This window comes from Pagrus pagrus (assembly GCF_965226575.1).
Source record: "Pagrus pagrus genome assembly, chromosome: 2".
In the NCBI taxonomy this organism is placed as follows: Eukaryota; Metazoa; Chordata; class Actinopteri; order Spariformes; family Sparidae; genus Pagrus; species Pagrus pagrus.
In genome coordinates this window covers 34347767-34368603 of record NC_140186.1, presented here as the reverse complement: position 1 = coordinate 34368603, position 20837 = coordinate 34347767, and the positions used below count along the sequence as shown (strand labels likewise).

Sequence of the window (20837 nt, the reverse complement as noted above, 5' to 3'; positions counted from 1 at the left end):
CAGTCAAGAAGGCGGACACCATTTCAGCCTATGCCTCCCTTCAGCTGCCCTCTCAACTACCTACTCATTCTCACACTCCCCGAGACAAACCGGTCGAGGAGGAGGAACACGACTCCTCATCTCACCCACGTGGTCCTACCAGGCCCTTACCCTCGACCACCTACCCAGATCTGCAGCTCAACATCAGCTCAACTGCAACATCTATGATGAGATGGACGCTAGGGATGGGCGATGTCTCAGTAACTGGTATCTGACGATGTCTGTAGTGAAATATCGTGATGGACGATACTATCGTCTGCGGGGGGGGGGGGATTGCTTGAAAGCAGCGCACTTTTTTTTTTTATTAAAAAAAAACCACATCTTGCGCTGCTCCTCAGAGCGACGTAACAACATAACCAAAATGGCTGCATTGGTTGTGAAGAAGGGCACAACTTTGCCTGTTTGGCAGTTTTTTGGCTTTAGGCCTGATGAAAATGGATAGCCCAAAGACACCACAGAAGCTGTGTGCAAGATCTGTGCCAATGTAGTTCGAGTAAAAGATGGACAGACTACCAATCTACACGAACACCTGCGCCTGCATCATCCAGTGGAGTACTCTACATTGCCAACACGTGCTGGGCCCTTTAAAAAGGTTAGCCACAGCCAACAAACGATAACTGGGACATTTGCAAAATCCTCAAAATACAAGCGTGACAGTGAAAGATGGAGACAGTGTACAGATGTTGTAACTCGCTACCTCGCAAAAGAAATGGTTGCTTTTAAAACTGTGGAGAAACCCTCATTTAAGGCCATGCTGCACACATTTGATAAGCAATACGAGTTGCCTGGTCGGAAGTTTTTTTCAAATGTGGCAGTCCCAAAAATGTTTAATGACATTCAATCATGCATCTTGGAAGCCCTGTCCGATGTGGATTATTTGGCGTTGACAACTGACGTGTGGTCCAGCTGTAACATGATGCCCTATATGTCAGTGACTGCGCATTATGTCGACAAAGAGTGGAGACTCCAACCAAAGTGCCTACAAACAAGCTTCATGCCTGAAAGCCATACCGCCTACAATTTGGAAGAGGCACTTCGTGAGACAATCCATGAATGGAAAATAAATGAAGCAAAAATCATCCTCTACGGATAACGGAGCCAATATTGTTTCAGCCATCAGACAGTTAGGCTAGCCGTGGTTAAGTTGCTTCGGACACAATCTAAATCTTGCCATGAACAATTCACTTCAGCACCACAAGACAAGCACTGACCGGGCTTTCGAGGTTTGTCGCGCAGTCAACAGAAGCTTTTCCCTCAGCTGGGTCAGACGACGTGAGCTGCGGAAAGCGCAAGTGGACATGAACCTCCCTGAGCACTCATTGATCACGGTAATAATAATTTAAAAACATCTGGTAACTGTTTTGTGTGTAGTTCCGCCGTATACGTACTATATTTGGTCTTTAATTATTTAAATTCCCTATTTAAAGCTTAGGCTACAATTTACCGTTAGTTATGCGTTAGTTAACCATTAGTGATTTATGTGTCTTTATTTACAGGACTGTCCTACACAATGGGGCTCAAAACAGCAAATGGTGGAAAGAATGCTCGAACAAGTGCAAGCCATCAAACGGGTGTTTGCCGAGGACAAAAGCCGCTGCCCGTTCCACCAGATCACATGGCAGGACATAGCTGTGTTAGAAGCGGTGAACAGCGCATTGAAGCCAGTAGCGGACTTCACAGATATTCTGTCTGGAGAAAATTATGTTACGGTTTCCTCACTGCTGCCCATGATATCCCACCTAAAAGATGTGCTGGAGGAGTCAGAGCAAGACCCCAAACTCACAGCTGACCTGAAGCGCTTCATGCTGCACCAAATGGAAAGCAGATATAGCGAGGACGCAATTCAGAAAATAACGCACAAAGCAACACTGCTTGACCCAAGGTACCGAGGTGATCACATGAAACCGCACGAACTTGATGTCACAAAAACAGAACTGATGGAAGAAATCGTGGCAACAACAGCTGCATTGCCAAGTACACCAGCTGCGGCGGGTCCCCCACATGCTGGAGACGAAGAACCCGATGCCGGCGCCACCACCATGCCCAAGAAAAAAAAAGGTAAATTGGACAGCCTCCTTGGAAAGAGAGCAGCTGCATCTGCGATGCTCACGGATAACCAAAAGGCAGAATCAGAAATGACTATGTTCCTACAGGAAATGAGCATTGATGGAGAAGAGGATCCACTGACCTGGTGGAAAACCAACGAGAAGCGCTTTCTGCTCATGGCCAGGTTGGCACGCAAATATTTGTGCATATGTGCTACCGGCACTGCATCTGAGCGAGTCTTCAGCACAGCTGGCAGTATAGTCACGCCACTCCGCAGCCTATTAAAACCAGGTAAGTCAACATGCTTGTGTTTCTGGCCAGAAACCTGGAAATTTGAACAGGCTCATGTTCAACTGTCTGACTAAAACAATGTCATTGTTGTCAGAAAAACGTTCATATTTTTGTATTCGTTGAAATGTTTGTTTGCAATGACTGAATGGCTTCATTAACACCATACATATATGCCGTTCATCTCATCTCATCTCATCTCATCTCAGCTGTTAGCAGCCTCTGATTCGGTCTGAGGGACAAAATGATCCAATGAACAAAACAGAAAATTAATCACCTTCAGATCCCGATGATCTGGTGTTAATGAAGTTACCGCTGCTGTCTCGCATGCGCAAATACACACAGCCTCTTCCTCAATTTGGAGACTCATTCTTTGTGTCAGGTTGCTGTAAAATGCTGCAGCCAGCTGTGACATACAGTCAGCTGTGTCCCTTTTTGTATCACATTCATAAACAAATAATGAAATAACAAGATATTCTTTATTTTTTATTCTGGATTCTCAAATCAATATCAAATAAAGGATTGATCAGTGCAGACTGTAATTAGTGCGTGCCTGGTGGGGTGGGGGCGGGGTATCACGATGTTGGTTTCCCATCGTGATGTCAGTCATCAATCACGATGGACGATGGTCGTCCATCGTCCATCGGCCCAACCCTAATGGACGCCCTCCTAAGCTGCTCCCCTGACAATGGCACACCACTCGTTGTCCTGGGGGACTTCAACATCCACCCAGAGATTCTCTTCGCTCCTCACCCCTCCTACCCCTCCCTCACTGCTGATGACTTTGCAACTTACTTTACCAAGAAAGTAAAAGACATCAGCTCCTCATTTACTCCTATGACCTCCCAGAAAGCACCTCTCCCAACCCTCACCTATGACAGCCTTACCTGCTTCAGCCCTCTCTCCTCTGAAGATGTTCACACACTAGTGACGTCTAACCGTGCCACCACCTGTTCCCTTGACCCGACTCCCTCCACCCTTCTCCAAAATATCTCCCACAACATCTTGCCTTTCCTCACAACTCTGATCAACTCCTCCCTCACTTCAGGCCATATTCCAGCTCCTTTCAAGACAGCTACAGTAAAGCCACTCCTAAAGAAACCCACCCTAGACTCGGCTGACATCCGAATCTACAGACCTGTATCTCTTCTCTCATTCCTCTGTAAAACCCTGGAACATGCCGTCTACAACCAACTGTCCTCCTACCTTTCACACAATGACCTCCTTGATCCTAATCAGTCAGGCTTCAGGATTGCTCACTCCACTGAAACGGCCCTCCTCACAGTGACTGAGTCACTCCGTGCTGCCAGAGCCTCGTCCCACTCGTCAGTCCTCATCCTCCTCGACTTATCCTCTGATTTGACACAGTCAACCACCAAATCCTCCTCTCCACTCTGGCTGAACCTGGCATCGCTGACTCTGCTCTAACCTGGTTCACATCATACCTGACAAATTGCACCTTTCAGGTCATGTAGAATGGTTCCTTGTCCAAACCCTGCTCCCTGGAAACTGGTGTCCCTCAAGCCTCAGTACTAGGACTGCTTCTGTTTTAACTATACACTAGATCACTAGGCTCTGCATCACATCACATGGATTCCCTTACCACTGTTATGCTGACGACACCCAACTGTTCCTCTCCTTTCCCCAATCCTCCAATACCCACGTTGCCACATGCATCTCGGAATGTCTGGCAGACATCTCAGCTTGGACAACTGCACAACATCTCAAGCTCAACTTTAGTAAAACTGAACTCCTCTTCATCTCGGGTAAAGACTGCCCTCACATGGACCTGTCAGTCACTGTCGAGGACGTCACAGTGTCACCTTCATCGACTGCGAGGAACCTGGGCGTAATCCTTGACGAGGGACTATCCTGCACCCCAAACATCACCGTGGTGCCCCGATCCTGCAGATTTGCCCTCTACAACATCCGCAGGATCCGGTCTTTCCTCACAAAGGACGCAACGCAACTCCTGGTCCAATCGCTGGTCATCTCCCGCCTGGACTACTGCAACTCGCTCTTGGCTGGACTCCCAGCCTCTTCGACTAAACTGTTGCAAAGTATCCAGAACACTGCAGCGCGCCTTGTTTTCAATCTACCCAAATTCTCCCATGTGACCCCCCTCCTCCGTGACCTCCACTGGCTTCCTGTTGCGGCCCGCATCAGATACAAGACCATGGTGCTGACCTTCAAGGCCGTCAACGGAACTGCACCCATCTTCCTCCAAACACTGGTCAGACCACATGCCCCAGGGCAAGCACTTCGCTCTACTACATCAGCTGGCCGGCTGGTACCGCCATCGCTAAGAGCAAACAAAAGCCGCTCAGCGAAGTCGCGACTCTTCTCTGCTCTGGCGCCCCAGTGGTGGAACGAACTCCCGACCAATGTCAGGACAGCAGAATCACTCGCCATCTTCCGCAAGACTCAAGACTCAAGACTCACTTGTTCAGACTTCACCTCGACCCTGCATAGCATGACTCCCTTCCCACTCCCCCGCCGAGTATTTCAGCACATTTTGGACATCAACCAAGCTACCTCATGTAGGGGAGACTGGGGACAGTTGCAACAAGGGACGGTTGCAACAAGCCGTATTTCTCCAATCAGAAACATGCTAGAGTGATGACACTCACACTGCACATGCTCAGTTAGACCCTCTGCCCACCAAGAAGAGAGAGACCATATTGAGCATCTGGTCCTGCTTCTATCAAGACAAAGTTGTTTTAGAGGTATGAAAGTAACTTTTTTCATGAGCTGTATTTTTGTCATACTGTCCTAATCTTTTGTATGAATTAATCCAAACCTACCTAGTTTGAATCACTGTTTTGTTGACTATTAAATGACATGGTTTACATGTGTCAATGTCAATGTGGCTAGCTAGCACATGGTGTTTTGTCATGACTGATACCATGGGGACGGTTGCAACTGTTGCAACTGTCCCCATGCTAATTAGGCTAGTCATATCAAAACAGACCACACAACTGTTTTTTTGAAGATTTCTCTTTCTCTTTCTTTCTCCAAATCTAGGGAAGTGTGGCTGCAGTGCTGGATGTGCAAGTCCTGGGCACATAAAGATTGCACACCTGGGGCTGATGTCTACACATATCACAACTGTGACTCTGAATGACTGAATTCCCATTCTTTTTGATTCTCTCTGTGAGCCAGCAGAAATGTTCTGGGTTCTACAGAATTGTTCAGGAGCTGGTGGAATTGTTCACAAGGCAGCAGATTTGTTGGGGAGAGGCGAGTGTTGCTCTCTTATTTTTTCAACATTTGTGTGCCTTTAATAAAACTTAAAGTCAAAGTTTATATTCACTGGAGTTTTTAAAACAATGTGAATTTTGTTCACTAAAACAGTTCACTGTTTGTTCACATGTTTAATAAATGTTTTTTGTATTGCAAATTATTCCATTCTTTTTGTCCCAAAATGAAATATTGAGTTTTTATAGCTTCAGTAACATCTGCACATTGACTCAAGGTAGGCCTATGTTTTATACAAAACAAAACTTATTAAATACGTTAATATTGTATACTGTGCTTATTTAGACAAAAAGCAGAAGATAATTAGTGAAATTTAATGGTTTTTTTTATATGTTGCAACCGTCCCTGATCCGTGTTGCAACTGTCCCCAGGTTTGGGGTCAGTTGCAACATCTGAATTCCTCTATTCAAATAAATATTGTGATTGATATGTTATATGTAGCCATCTTGAAATGGTATGGGCATTTAGCAGACATATGTAGGTTTAATATGTAAAGATTTGGTGAGCCTAGTCCAAATAGTCTCTGAGTAACTGAGAGTAATGTAAAAAGTGTTGCAACTGTCCCCAGTCTCCCGCCCTCAATGCTCCGTGCAGGAAGCACAGATCCTATAAATTAGATAAGCAGTATGTACCGACGACCTGTAACGTTACTGGCTTACACTGACAGAGAAGCTAATGTTAGCATTGGGCTAATACGAGCTACAAAAGTAGCTAAGTTGGCTAACGTTACATATTTCATGGAAATAACAAATCCCCCCGAAGCAAAACAAAGAATTACCTGTCCAACAGAAAGACAGCAACCTCTGCATCACTTCTTAGGCCCTTCAGCTCCCTCAGTTGTCTCCACCGTTCAAAAGCTGAACCGATGTTGACTCTGGTTTTCCCTCTGGCTTTATCCAAAGCCTTTTTCGTTGCAGCCTTTTCTGCCTCTGGCTTTCTTTTCTTAGCCCGTTCAGCGGGGCGAGCCGTTACAAGCAGAGGTGGACAGAGTACACAACTTCACTACTTGAGTAAAAGTACAGATACTCCTTGTCAAATATTACTCCAATACAAGTAAAAGTAGCTTAGTCAAAATATTACTTAAGTAAAAGTACTAAATTATTTGCTTAAAAAATTACTTAAGTAAAAGTATTTAAAGAATATCTCAGGAAATACAGGAAAGGAAAGTAGCTTAATGTCATTATACAATACACTGATGCGATTCTGCTACAGACATGTTTATAGCTCAAAAATAAACAAATAAAGGCAAGAAGCCTCAGAACACAGACTCAGCTGCATTCACCAACAAATGAAATATATACTATACTCACTCTATGCTACTCTCTCTCTCTCTCTCACACTCACACTCACACACACTCTCTCTCTCTCACACCCACACACACTCTCTCTCTCTCACACCCACACACACTCTCTCTCTCTCACACACACACCCACACACACTCTCTCTCTCTCACACCCACACACACACTCTCTCTCTCTCTCTCTCTCACACACACACACACACACACACACACACACACACACACACTCTCTCTCTCTCACACACACACACACACACACACACACTCACTCTCTCTCTCTCTCACACACACACACACACACACACCCACTCTCTCTCTCTCACACACACCCACTCTATCTCTCTCTCTCTCACACACACACACACACACACACACACACACACACACACACCTAACCCCTACCTTGGACTCTTTGATATGAATTGTATAAAAAACATGAACAGAAAGTCAACTCAATCATTCAACTGCACTGCAACAGTTGCCATATTTTTAAACCGTTTAAAAATGGCAACTATGACACTACAAACACATACAATTACGTTTAAAATGTTCATCTGCAATTTAACCAACATTAAGCTAGCTAACGTTAGTAACAACTTTACATACCGCGACGTGCTTTTTCAGGTTGGAAGACGAGTTTTTGTAGGCCGTGATATAATTTGTTCGCGATAAGCACAACAAACATTTAAACTGAAACGAATCAAACATGGGTTTGAGATAAGGCCACGGGTGCTCGGTGGGAGTTTCCCCCGTGTTTCTCCAGTTTCTTCCTCCATTTCTTCGTATGGCATGACGTAGTACAGGTACGGCAATACGACTAAGACAAACCATACGCGAATCAGCAGAAACAGTTCATTTTCTCTGAATTTTGCACACACAAAAAAAAAAAAATCATCAGCTGACGTAAGCTCAAAAGTAGCGAGTAACGACAGCATCAATAGAAATGTAGTGGAGTAAAAAGTACAATATTTGTCCCTCAAATGTAGTGGAGTGAAAGTAAAAGTATCCCCAAAAAATAATACTTAAGTAAAGTACAGATACTCAAAAACTGTACTTAAGTACAGTACTCAAGTAAATTTACTTCGTTACTGTCCACCACTGGTTACAAGTAACACTGGAAGTGCTACTTTTGGCTGCATTTTCTCTGCCATTGTTCTCTCCTGCTAACTCCATATGGAGTGTGCTGAATATTTCTGACAACGGTGACATATGATGAGTGCATGCAGGGAGGAGGGAGGGACGTGGGCAGGACGAGACATGAAGGCATCTGATTGGTTCTTTCCACTCGCACCGAGAGGCAGGGATTGGTCAGAGTTTTTACAGGCCTGCAGCTGCCACAGAGGTCTGATTTATTTCGTTCCTTTTTCTGAACACATTATGTATGGACTACTCTCAGGATGGAAGGACCATTTCACCCAGTGTAACAAAAAGTGTTTCTGAATAGGATTATCAACTATAGCTTTAAGGTATCCTTGATAAATAGCAGCTACTTTGCTCAGATGGGGGCTTGAAAAATGTTTCTATTTTTTCTTCTCTACTTTATCGACGGTGGTGTTGTGGTTTCTTTCTTGTGACAAATGTACTTATTGTAAGTCGCTTTGGACAAAAGCATCTACTAAATGCTCTAAATGTAAATGTAAGTCAAACACTGGTAAGAGAGAGGGCCTTTATAGCGACCATTGTGGGGGAGAGGGAGATGAGGGGTGTTCAGTTCTTTGCACTTTGCAACCTCATTGCTAGATGCCACTAAATTCTACACACCTGTCCTTTAAATGCTGTACTACCCTACTACGCCTGCTGCCAGTGCGATCCGACCCTGGATAAGCGGATGACGAACAACAAAGGAAACAACACTGACCATCACCTTTCGCGTTGATATGTGCAGCCATGTGCTTATTTACATGTCCAGCAGATTCAGAGCAACATTGTCATCCATTTGGAGTTATGTATGTGTCCTCCTGATGAATGTCAGTAATATTCTCCCAATATTCTTTCGCTCTTGGCTCTGATTTGGTCTCCACCAAGCCTCTGCTAAATACTGCACAATGTTCAGTAGCTGGTGTCTGACTGTCTGTTAGCTGTTGGCTGCTGAGCAGGTAGTGAACAGAGGGCTTTTAGAGCTTTTTCTCTGAAAACAGCTAATCAGAGTATGAATGTGGGATGTAAAACTGCAGGGAACTGCTGTCATATCGTATGTTTCATGGGTCTGGTTGTGAGACTGCAAGCTGCTCCAAATCCAGTACCGTCGGCTCTTCAGAGCAGTTTCATTACGATTACCGTAAACGTTAGATCATTTGCGCACTGGAAAAAAAGGGGCGGCTGACTTAACCAAGCAAACGTGAACCACGGCTGGCTTCACCGCAGTAGTAGCAGGGTTAACCCACCTTGGTTTTTTTTACTAACAAAGCCTCACCAGTTCTTTCAAGTATTTTTAATATTCGCCTATACTCGGGTAATTGCGGTACGCGAAGGAACAGCCTTGCGGCATAACCGGAAGTAAACAGAAACACAATTTTCTTTTAGAAGCAGTTTTTAGGAATGTCAGTTATACAGAGGAGTACTGTCATTGTCCCCGCTCACATGTCTCATCTATGACCATATGACTTAATTTACAACATACAACTTGAAAGTAGATTTGCTGTGAGAAACGCCGAAGTTAAGCAGCGCCGTCCGTCCGTACCGCTAGGACAGGATGGCGAGTTATGTGGATTTCCACACTCAACTAGCGTCTATCATGGAGGTGTTAGCTAACGCGGCGGTGGCTGAGATCTGTCAGCTGGTGGACGATGAGTTTGCCACCCTGAGGCTGGAAATAACCCGGAGCCACAGGGAGAACCTAGCCCTGAAGAGCAGGCTGCGACTGATGGAGGTCAGTCCAGGAGAGCGACCCCACAGAGAGCCCAGCACCCCTCCGCTGGATGTGACCTGCACCGGGAGAGGAGGTTAGCTGCTCCAGCAGAAAGTAACCCAACTTTGTGTCACCAGGGTCCAGTCAAACATTTTGCTTCTTAACAGCATTAACACTACAGTTATTTTCCCACAGCAGGGAAACAGCTGCTGCCCCGAGACTATGATCGAGCACGTTACAGTAATGTGCTCAGTATGTATGTTTTTGTCTCTTGAAAACTATCCAGTCAAAGCTTAAATATACACAACATTTAACAAAACAATCAGTATACGTCCTGAGTGGAGTAATACTGAGTAATAGTACTGAAACATAGTACCTGTGTGTGGTTGGGTGCAGGGGTGCACGTGTGTTAACAGCTTTGGCAGCCCATTGGTGACAAACATTACTCATCTTTTTGTTGTTTTGAGAAAATGCTCTTGTTTTAATGTTTTCACTTTAACTGTTTGTGCAGAACATTCTCATGTTGGAATGATATAATAATTATTTTTCAGTTATTTAACAATAAAGCCTTCTTCTGTAACACCACATCACTTACATGGAGCAACTCTTTTTACAACGTGCTAGCTGTACCAACACATCTCGAACAATAAGTTATGTTGTTGGCCTCAGCAGAACCACGGCCCACAGGCAGCTTATTTTTTATTTGTTTTTGTTTTTTGTGGTTTATGTTTACTATACTGTTTTTGATGAAGACATTTAAAGATGTCTTTAATTTAAAGTGTTTTTGTATACTTAATGAAATAATGTAAATAATATTTAAAATAATAAAATGAAAAGATACATGTGTAGAAGACGGTAAGTCTGCTATCCTAGATCGAAGGCCATCCTACGAGTTTGAGATATAAACTCATAGATCAGACGTCACTATGCCCTCATCCATACCTTATCGTGCCTAACCTTTATACAGGGTGCGTATGACATCTTATCCTGTAAGGCCAGAGTGTTCTGGGCCATTCATTTTTCTCCCACAACTGTCACATCCGGTATTTGGCACCTGGGTGTGGTTACACATTATTTACCTGTTCACTTCACGGCAGGAGTTGGACAAAGAGAGTGAATCAGGCTCCAATATTTGCTGTTGACAGTCAGGTCTTGCTTTGATAATTATTGCTTGTCAGACTTTACTACAAAATAAACAGTTGGGATGCACGATATTGGATTTTTTTGCTGATATACGATATGCCGATAACCGATATTGATACCGATATATATAATATATACTCTTTTTTTCCCCACACCTACTTGCAGGGACCATCAAGTCTCTTCTGTAGTGGAATAACAGGCCCACCAGTAAATGCAGACATAAAATACAAAGCTTAAAACATCTGCGATGCTGCGCTGAGGCAACACACCTTTGTTCACCCTAAGCTGCAAGGTGTGTGCCATGCACGGCAAACTTGGCATGCCTAACTCCATCACCGCTTTTGCCATGTTGCGTGCGTTGTCTCTCACCACTACATGCACTTTCTCCTTTGTGATTTTCCACTTTGCAAACATGCCATCAAAAGCAGTTGCGATTGCGGCTGCAGTGTGAGATCCTCGGCACTCTTGTGAATGAAGGACAGCTTTTTTAAGTTCAAAGTTTTCATCTATCCGTTGTGCCCTGAAGCTCAGCATGCTAAAAAGGCTAACAGATGTCCAGATGTCTGTGGTAAACCCTTCTCCCTCGCTCTGCTGCAGGTTGATGTAGGTGACGTGTCACATCGCGCTGCGCACATAATCCTCGCGCCGTCGGGCATTTAATCTGATTTAATCAAGGGAGCAGCAGTCTATTTATTTACCGGCTTATTAAATCGGTGTGTTATCCGATATCCGATATCAGCCGATACCGATAGCTTGCCGATATTATTGTCCATCCCTAAGTTAAACGAATCTGAACATCATTGATTTGTTGGAATGAGTTACAGATAAGAGCTAAGTAGCCTGTTGGCGGCCTTAAAATGGATAGTAGTCGCTACAGAGGGTGACTCGTGACTTGTTGTGTGTCAATAGTTAGTGTATATAAACAGTAGCCTGCTTGTGTGTTGACTCAGTAACTAAAGTTTTCCTCACTGTAGATACTGAGGGTTTAATCGCATGATACTTGGCAAAATGCACATGTAACTTGTGACAATGGAACAGTGAACATATTATAACAACCTGCTGTGATTTACTTTGAACAGATGTTCACTTTGCAGAAGAAGTCAAGTCCAGCCCACTGGAGAAGACTGACATCCAGCAGTCACAGGTCAGTGCTGCTGTCTGTGCAAAGATCAGCCTTTCTTACTACATCTCTTCTTCTCTCTTCCATCATGTCATAAAAATGACGGAAGTGAGAAAAGCATGCTAGCTTAATTGTAACCTGTTAAAATAAAGATAGTGTTGAAGGCACGTTTTAAAAAGTATGCATGTAGAATTTAATAAATGAAAAACAGAAAAGGATTTTGGAGCAATCATGGCTGCTGATAAGTTTCATCAGCATGTATCAGATTAATAATGCAGCAGCAGTAATGACTTTACATACATGCTTTGTGTCTGCCAGCCGGCGGTTCTGACAGAGCAGCCGGGGGAGCCAGAGGTGGTTGTGATAAAGAAGGAAAGGCTGGAGGAGGAGCTGACAGGCTGCAGTGTACTGGAAGACCATCAGACGCCTTCCAGCAGCAGTATGTATGAAAGACTGTATGATACTGTACAGAGTGTTTGACTTCTTTATATCAAACACCAAAAAGGAAGAAACAGACAGAAACATTTAATGAGTAGATAGATCAGCTGGTTGCTACTGAAGCCTCTTTCCTAAAGGAGAAAAATGAAAATCAAATACATTTTTATATGAAGGTGTGGAGTAAAGCATGATAACAGGGATACACGATATATATCTGACTGATAAATGATCGTCTTTTGGCTGATAATGATGTTCTTGATGATAACTAGAGGACATAATACAAAGAAAGACTGATCAGAACTGGGGCACTTATGTAGAGCCATGCAGCATAGACTAGAGCAGGGGTTCTCAACTGGTCTCACTCTAGGACCCACATTTTCCCATGGTCATTAAGTCGCGACCCACTTTTATAGTCCTTCAAACTAAGCAAATGTATTTTTTAAAAAGCCTTTGAAAACTCAAGTCTTTAACATAAATATACTCATTTTTATTGAGCAAAGTGTGTTTCAAAACACCAGAGAACCATGACAACTGCGTACAGAATTGAATGAAATAAGTATCAAACATGAAGTATCAAAATGTTGACCAGCAAAATGAGATATTTGACATCTATCTCTGCATTCAAAGCACATTCAGAAGGAGGAGGACCATGCAACTGCATGCAGACAAAAGTGAATATCAAATTGCACAAGACCCACAAAACAAACAAGGTCCCTGCATTCAGGCCACATGAGGAATACCATGACAAGTGAATAAAATAATCAAAAGTGCACAGTCAGTGAGACAGCTGGGCATGTGGTTTATTCTTGATGAGAGTTTCAAAGTCTGGGAGGACAGTAGACAGAGCTACCCTCAGATCATGCTCAGTGTCCAGTCTGTTTCTCTGCTTTGATTTGAGCTGCAACAAGGTGGAAAAGCCACTTTCACACAGATAGGTTGTGCTGAATGGTAGGAGCGTTTTGACTGCAAGAGTCGCGAGGGATGGATACTCACTCATCACATCGCTGCACCAGAAGTGGGAAAGGGTTACCTCGCCAAATCTCTTGTTCATCGTCTGGTCACATGACAGCTCCACCAGCTGATGCTCTTCGTTGCTCGGCAATGTGATGCTTTCCATGTCGATGCGGAAGGGGTCGCGTATCCAAGCATCATTATCTCTGTATTTCTCAGGGAAGTAGTTGTCAAACCGAGCTTGAAGTTTAGTAAGATGCGCACTGAGGGCTTTTTTCAAGTCATTTTTGGCCGCAGTGTCCAGCTGCTGTACTTCATGGCAAGCATTGGGAAACATGTCCAGTCTGTCTTTGGATAAATGATTTACCCACAGTTTGATCTTTTTCTGGAACGCAGCGATTTTGTCGGACTGTTCAAAAATATTATGTCCTCTTCCTTGCATAGACACATTTAATGCGTTGAGGTGCTTAAACACATCAGCAAGATATGCAACTCGTGCCAGCCAGATTTCGTTGTCAAACAGTTCAGCATATGGGGAGTTATTCTCTGAGAGGAAGGTGGCGCTTTCTGTTTTAAGTTCATAAAAACGTGACAACACCTTACCCCGCGATAGCCAGCGGACTTCTGAGTGATACAACACTTGCATGTGCTCGGAGCCCAAGTCTTTACACAGCTTTGAGAAGCAGCAGCTGTTTTTTGCACTCCGTTTTATGTGGTTCACCACTTTGATGACATCTTTCAAGGCCTCGTCGAGCTCCGGCACCATATCCTTGGCCGCCAGCGCTTCACGGTGCAAAAAGCAGTGGTTCCATGTCGCATTCGGTGCTCTCTCCAGAATTTGCTTCACCACACCGGAATGTTTCCCGGTCATGGTAGCCGCGCCATCAGTCGTGATTCCCACGAAGTATTCCCAGCTCAGGCCCACTGAGCTCAAATACAAGTCCACACTGTTGAAAATGTCCTCTGCCTTTGTAGTGGTAGGGAGATCTCTGCTGCAGAGAAACTGTTCCTGCAAATCACCATCCAATATGTGTCTCACATAAACCAACAAAATTGCATGGTTAGATACATCGGTGGATTCGTCCATCTGCAGGGCATAGTAGGGGCTTGCTTGGACGCGGGCTGTGGTCTGTTCTTTAATATTACCAGACATGTCATGAATACGTCGAGCTATAGTATCATTGGACAGCGGTATGGTTTTCAGCTTGTCTGCCGCTGATTGACCCATCACCTCTCTCACCATATCCATGGCTGCAGGTAAAATAAGCTCTTCGGCTATTGTGTGGGGTTTCTTTGCCTTCGCAATATGGTGAGCTACGTGGTAAGAGGCACGGAGAGCTTCCTCTTGTTTGGAGCAAGACGCTGTCAGACACTTCTGCGAAGTCCTCAGCTTCTGGAGTTGTCTTTGAAAAAACTCCACCGGCTTGTCTTTACATGCAGGATGTTTAGTATCCAAATGGCGCTTCAGTTTCGATGGTTTCATGCTCTCATTTGCAAGCACTTCACTACATATAACACACTGGGGTTTCTGTCCCTTATTATCCTCAATGTACGAAAATACGCATTTTAAATACACCGGGTCATATTTACGCTTCGCCATTGCAACACAGACAGTGAGCGTCAATCAAATGGCAGTTACCATGGCTATCCGCGCCTAGGTGGCTGCACGTGTCTGACGCGTGCCTTTCAAAATAAATCATTTTTCAAAATAAAAGACATGTCAAACATCAGATACGCATTAAATATTATTTACTTTTTTTGACCAGCTGTCCGCGACCCATCCAGAACGGGTCTGCGACCCACTTTTGGGTCGGGACCCACCAGTTGAGAACCACTGGACTAGAGAACATGTAACCATGTTTTACAGTTTCAGAAGACGACAACGCGTTTGTAACTTGCAAAACCTATTCCACGAGGTTCAGAGAGGAGGGAGAAAGTCTACAAGTTTTAACACAACAAATCTTTTTGGAGTTGTAGAATATTAAATCCTCCATCTTTGCTCACTACATCTTACCCCTAAATTCCACAAGATCCGTGTTCAGTCTGTCTCCACTCCGCCACGGCAGTGGAGCTGATAGGTTTCACTCTAGTCTATGTGAGCACTTCCACTGGCTCCGCTGCATTGCGTTTCTACTCCATTGCAGCTCCAGCAGTCCGGACCCTTCTGTAGCAGATACGCAAAGCTTCTACAGCGGGAAAATTAAGTGTTGAACGCGTCAACATTTTTCTCAGTAAATATATTTCTGATGGGGTTATTGACATGAGATTGTCGCCAGATGTCAGTAACAACCCAAGTAATCCACACATACAAATAAATCAAAACATATATAAGTCCATAAATTAAGTTATGTGTAATAAAGTGAAATGACACAGGGAATAAGCATTGATCACATGAAGAAAAGGAGGTGCAAAAAGGCATGGAAAGCCAAGAAACCAGCTGAAATCTGTCAGTATTTAGAAAGCAATACTGCCCCCTATCAGTGCAAATTAATATCAGCTGGTTTAGTCCTAATTGATGGCCTATAAAAAGGTTTCTCATTACCACGGTGTCACACAATGGGCATTTTATGATGGGTAAAAGCAAAGAGCTCTCTCAAGACCATCGCAACCTTATTGTTGCAAAACATACTGATGGCAGTGGTTACAGACGGGTTTCTAAACTTCTGAATGTTCCAGTGAGCACCATTGGGGCCATTACTTGGAAGTGGAAAGAACATCATTTCACCATAAACCGGCCATGACCAGGTGCTCCTTGCAAGATTTCTGACAGAGGAGTCAAAAGAATAATCAGAAGAGTTGTCCAAGAGCCAAGGACCACTCGCGGAGAGCTTCAGAAAGACCTGGAATTATCAGGGACAGTTGTTTAAAAAAAAAAAAGTAATGTACGCCATGGCCTCTATGCACGCTCACCATGCAAGACTCCATTGTTGAAGAAAAAGAATGTTGAAGCTTGTTTAAAGTTTGCTGCACAACATTTGGACAAGCCTATGAAATACTGGGAGAATATACAGTTGCAAGAAAAAGTATGTGAACCCTTTGGAATTACCTGGATTCTGCATAAACTGGTCATAAAACATGTTCTGATCTTCATCTAAGTCACAACAATAGACAAACACAGTCTGCCTAAACTAATGCCACACAAACAATTATATGTTTTCATGTTTTTATTGAACACAACATGTAAACATTCACAGTGCAGTTTGGAAAAAGTATGTGAACCCTTGGATTTAATAACTGGTTGACCCTCCTTTGGCAGCAAGAACCTCAACCAAACGTTTCCTGTAGTGCAGATCAGACCTGCACGACTGTCAGGAGGAATTTTGGACCATTCCTCTTTACAAAACTGTTTCAGTTCAGCAATATTCTTGGGATGTCTGATGTGAATCGCTCTCTTGAGGTCATGCCACAGCATCTCAATCGGGTTGAGGTCAGGACTCTGAATGGGCCACTCCAGAAGGCGTATTTTCTTCTGTTGAAGCCATTCTGTTGTTGATTTACTTCTGTGCTTTGGGTCGTTGTCCTGTTGCATCACCCATCTTCTGTTGAGCTTCAATTGGTGGACAGATGGCCTTAAGTTTTTCTGCAAAATGTCTTGATAAATTTGGGAATTCATTTTTCTGTTGATGATAGCAATCTGTCCAGGCCCTGAGGCAGCAAAGCAGCCCCAAACCATGATGCCCCCTCCACCACACTTCACAGTTGGGATGAGGTTTTGATGTTGGTGTGCTGTGCCTTTTTTTCTCCACACATAGTGTTGTGTGTTCCTTCCAAACAACTCAACTTTGGTTTCATCTGTCCACAGGATGTTTTGCCAGTAGTGCTGTGGAACATCCAGGTGCTCTTTTGCAAACTTCAAACATGCAGCAATGTTTTTTTTGGACAGCAGTGGCTTCCTCCACGGTGTCCTCCCATGAACTCCATTCTTTTTTAGTGTTTCACGTATCATAGATTCGTCAGCAGAGATGTTAGCATGTGCCAGAGATTTGTGTATCTAGCTCAAGTCTTTAGCTGACACTCTAGGATTCTTCTTCACCTCATTGAGCATTCTGCGCTGTGCTCTTGCAGTCATCTTTACAGGACAGCCACTTTTAGGGAGAGTAGCAACAGTGCTGAACTTTCTCCATTTACAGACAATTTGTCTTACCGTGAACTGATGAACATCAAGGATTTTAGAGATACTTTTGTAACCCTTTTACAGCTTCATGCAAGTCAACAATTCTTAATCATAGGGCTTCTGAGAGCTCTTTTGTGCGAGGCATGTTTCACATCAGGCAATGCTTCTTGGGAATAGCAAACTCAAAACTGGTGTGTGTTTTTTATAGGGCAGGGCAGCTTTAACCAACACCTTGTACTCCAGGTTGGCTGACTCCTGACTCCAATTCGCTCTTGGAGAAGTCATTAGCCTAGGGGTGCACATACTTTTTCCAAACTGCACTGTGAATGTTAACATGTTGTGTTCAATAAAAACATGAAAACATATAATTGTTTGTGTGGTATTAGATTAAGTAGACTGTGTTTGTCTATTGTTGCGACTTAGATGAAGATCAGAACACATTTTATGCAGAATATATATGTATCGAGACAATTTTGATAAGAATCTGCTGCCATCTACCAGGATGCTGAAGATGAAACGAGGGTGGACATTCCAACAAGAGAATGATCCCAAACACACAGCCAAGGAAACTCTCAATTGGTTTCAGAGAAAGAAAAATAAAGCTGCTAGAATGGCCCAATCAATCACCCGACCTGAATCCAATTGAAAATCTATGGAAAGAACTGAAGATCAGAGTTCATATAAGAGGCCCCTGGAATTTTCAAGATTTGAAGACAGTTTGTGTTGAAGAATGGGCCAAAATCACACCTAAGCAATGCATGCGACTAGGTTTTTCTACTAAGTATTAAATAAATTTCAGTAAGCGTGTTCAATACTTTTTCCCTGTCATTCCACTTTATTACACATAACTTAAGTTATGGACATGTATGTTTTGATTTCTTTGTATGTGTGGATTACTTGGGTTGTTACCGATATCTGGTGACAATTTCATGTCATTAGCCCAATCAGAAATATATTTACTGAGAAAAATGGTGACACGTTCAATACTTATTTTCCCCGCTGTATTTCTACCGGATGCCGGAGCAAGACGCATCTATTCAGCAGAGCAGACAGGAAGTCACACACAACAACATAACATGTTGTTAATTTTCATAATAAAACACACCGTGTTGATGCCAGCACAAAAATCTCTAAAAAGAGACAAATCCAAGCACTTCTTCTAATCCTCCGGTTGGGAACACTAACCTTTTGTCTGATTGTTGTTGTGTTTATAACACATACGTAATATCACATCTGTTATTATTGAAAAAAACGTAGCAGAGCCGTTTCCCAACAAACATGCATCCACTGGAATTCCCAGGTAGCCTTTTCTGACCATCAGCTGTGGATAAACTACAGGTTGTCTACTTCTTTTTTAGATACAGAAATGTGAAATTATCGGTTCTCTTATCAATATTATCAGTATTGGTTTAAAAAAAAACATCCCTCCGTTCTATGTAAACTGTTGCTGTTGATGATCAACAGTTACATGAACAGTCTGAATGAGAATGAACAACGGAAGTAATCTTTGTCTTTTTCTCTCTGTTTACTCTTTAGTTGGACCTCCAGCTCTCTCTCTTGCTGATGATGGTGACCGCCCTCTGAGTGTTCAAGCAGAAAGCCCCAGAGTCAGTGTGTCAGGTTGGGATGAAAAACAGGACTTTGCCGGAGCTGAAGCTCAGCAGCAGGTGGAGGGAGAAGGAGCGGTAGAGGCCAGTACTCTGGATCTGTACTCTAATCCAGCAGAGCAGAGCCACAGAGCTGCACCAAGAGGTTCTGGCCCAAACAGAGGCAGGAAAATGACAGACTTGACCGAAAAAGAAGAAAAAAATGTTGCAGATCCCTGCGAATCTGTGTCTGCTGAATACAGTAGCAGTGAAGTTCCTGATGTAGAGACTCCACTGGATTCAGAGCTGTCACTGACTAACACTGGAGTGAAGGGTTTATGTGGTGCTGCAGCAGACTGGAGGGGGGAGGCAGTGTCAACAGCAGTCAAACTGGAGTCTGAACTTTTGTGGACTGAAGCTTTTAAGACCCCTTTAGTTTCTGTCATGAGACGTGAGTGTGTGAGTAACAGCAGATTAACTAACACCAACAGTGATCACCACACAGAGAGTGGAGCAGCAGAACCAGACACCAGCAGCCTGGACTCCTGCTCCTTCGATGACCTGTTCTCCTCTCCGGAGGTGGCCCAATCTCTCACAGCTCCTCACAGACACTCCACAGATGGAATCACAGGTGTGGAGGAGCCACTGTCATCCTCATCTTTTTCTTTCCTGAGCGGTATTGGTAACTCATCCATGTCAGACTCTCTAACCGCTGCCTCCTTTAGTAAAACCTTGTCTGACTATAAGAGCAGAGACTTTCCCAGCAGCACGAAGCAAGTGTTCAGCTGCCAGCAGTGCACCCACCACTTTTCTACCTCCAGAGACGTGGTGGTGCACCAGCGTTCTCATGCTGGGGAGAAGATCTACCACTGCCACCTCTGTAAGAAGCCCTTCATTCACCCGCACCAGCTGAAAACCCACCAGCGGGTGCACACCGGGGAGAAACCGTTCAGCTGCGCTCTGTGTGGCAAGCGATTCTCCCAGTCCAGCCACATTAAGAGACACATGAGCGTCCACACGGGGGAGAAGCGTTACAGCTGCAGCCTGTGTGGGAAACGATTCTCACAGGCCTGCAGCCTGAAGGTGCACCAGGCCGTCCACACCGGAGAGAGACCCTACAGCTGCACCAAGTGTGGCAAGAGCTTCTCTGTGCTGGGAAACCTGGTTCGCCACCACAGCGTCCATATCAGCAAGTGAACACACAGGAGCTGACGTGCCAAGTGTGTACGAAGTCATTTTATTGACTGAATGTTGTTCCTGTGCTACTGTACTTTTTATACACCTTCAGGTTTACAATAAAACATTCAGAAAATAAGTACCTCCAGGTGTTTGGTCTGTTTTAATTCGGCCTGTGTGAATGAATCATGTTTTTTTTTTTAAACTTTATTGGAACATACTGTATGTAGCGAGGGTAATAGTATCCTGAATCACACATCCCTTCCATCATCACAGTATAAAAATAATGAAATAAAATGTCCAAAAAAGAATGATTTAACACGCATATCTCTTAAAATAGCTCTGAAGCTGATTAATTACATTAATTACTGTAATTAATTTGTAATTATTAATCAAGCTAAGAGACTTGAGTGTAAATTCCAAGTTCAATAGTAAATAAATCAAATACCCTGAGAGATTTGGAAAACGTGATGTAAAAATATGAAACTTATCAAACAGAATCAAGGCTTTTATGTTAATTTTCTGGTTC

At 43.7% G+C, this 20837-nt stretch overlaps 1 protein-coding gene across 3 annotated transcripts; it reads left to right on the top strand.

Annotated features, from left to right (window-relative positions):
• The first annotated feature begins 8780 nt into the window (after positions 1 to 8780).
• LOC311267426 (uncharacterized protein) lies at positions 8781 to 20450 on the top strand. 3 transcript variants are annotated; one of them, XM_084370498.1, is made up of 4 exons: positions 8781 to 8899; positions 12003 to 12067; positions 12362 to 12482; positions 19083 to 20450. In XM_084370498.1, exons 1-4 carry the CDS (start codon positions 8881 to 8883, stop codon positions 20327 to 20329), a joined length of 1452 nt encoding a protein of 483 aa, XP_084226624.1. In that variant the 5' UTR covers positions 8781 to 8880; the 3' UTR covers positions 20330 to 20450. The 3 variants fall into 3 exon arrangements, with proteins under 3 accessions (XP_084226624.1, XP_084226623.1, XP_084226622.1); XM_084370497.1 differs by lacking the exon at positions 8781 to 8899 and adding an exon at positions 9303 to 9874 and having other exon boundaries at positions 12018 to 12067; XM_084370496.1 differs by lacking the exon at positions 8781 to 8899 and adding an exon at positions 9307 to 9874.
• Positions 20451 to 20837: the final 387 nt, after the last annotated feature.

Bases quoted from the DNA above. Each gene is read 5' to 3' on its own strand.
- LOC311267426 (XM_084370496.1), top strand. From the start codon at position 9,625: ATGGCGAGTTATGTGGATTTCCACACTCAACTAGCGTCTATCATGGAG. The intron at 9,875-12,002 runs GTTAGCTGCTCC...TACTTTGAACAG, and splicing joins GACCTGCACCGGGAGAGGAG to ATGTTCACTTTGCAGAAGAA. The intron at 12,068-12,361 runs GTCAGTGCTGCT...TGTGTCTGCCAG, and splicing joins CTGACATCCAGCAGTCACAG to CCGGCGGTTCTGACAGAGCA.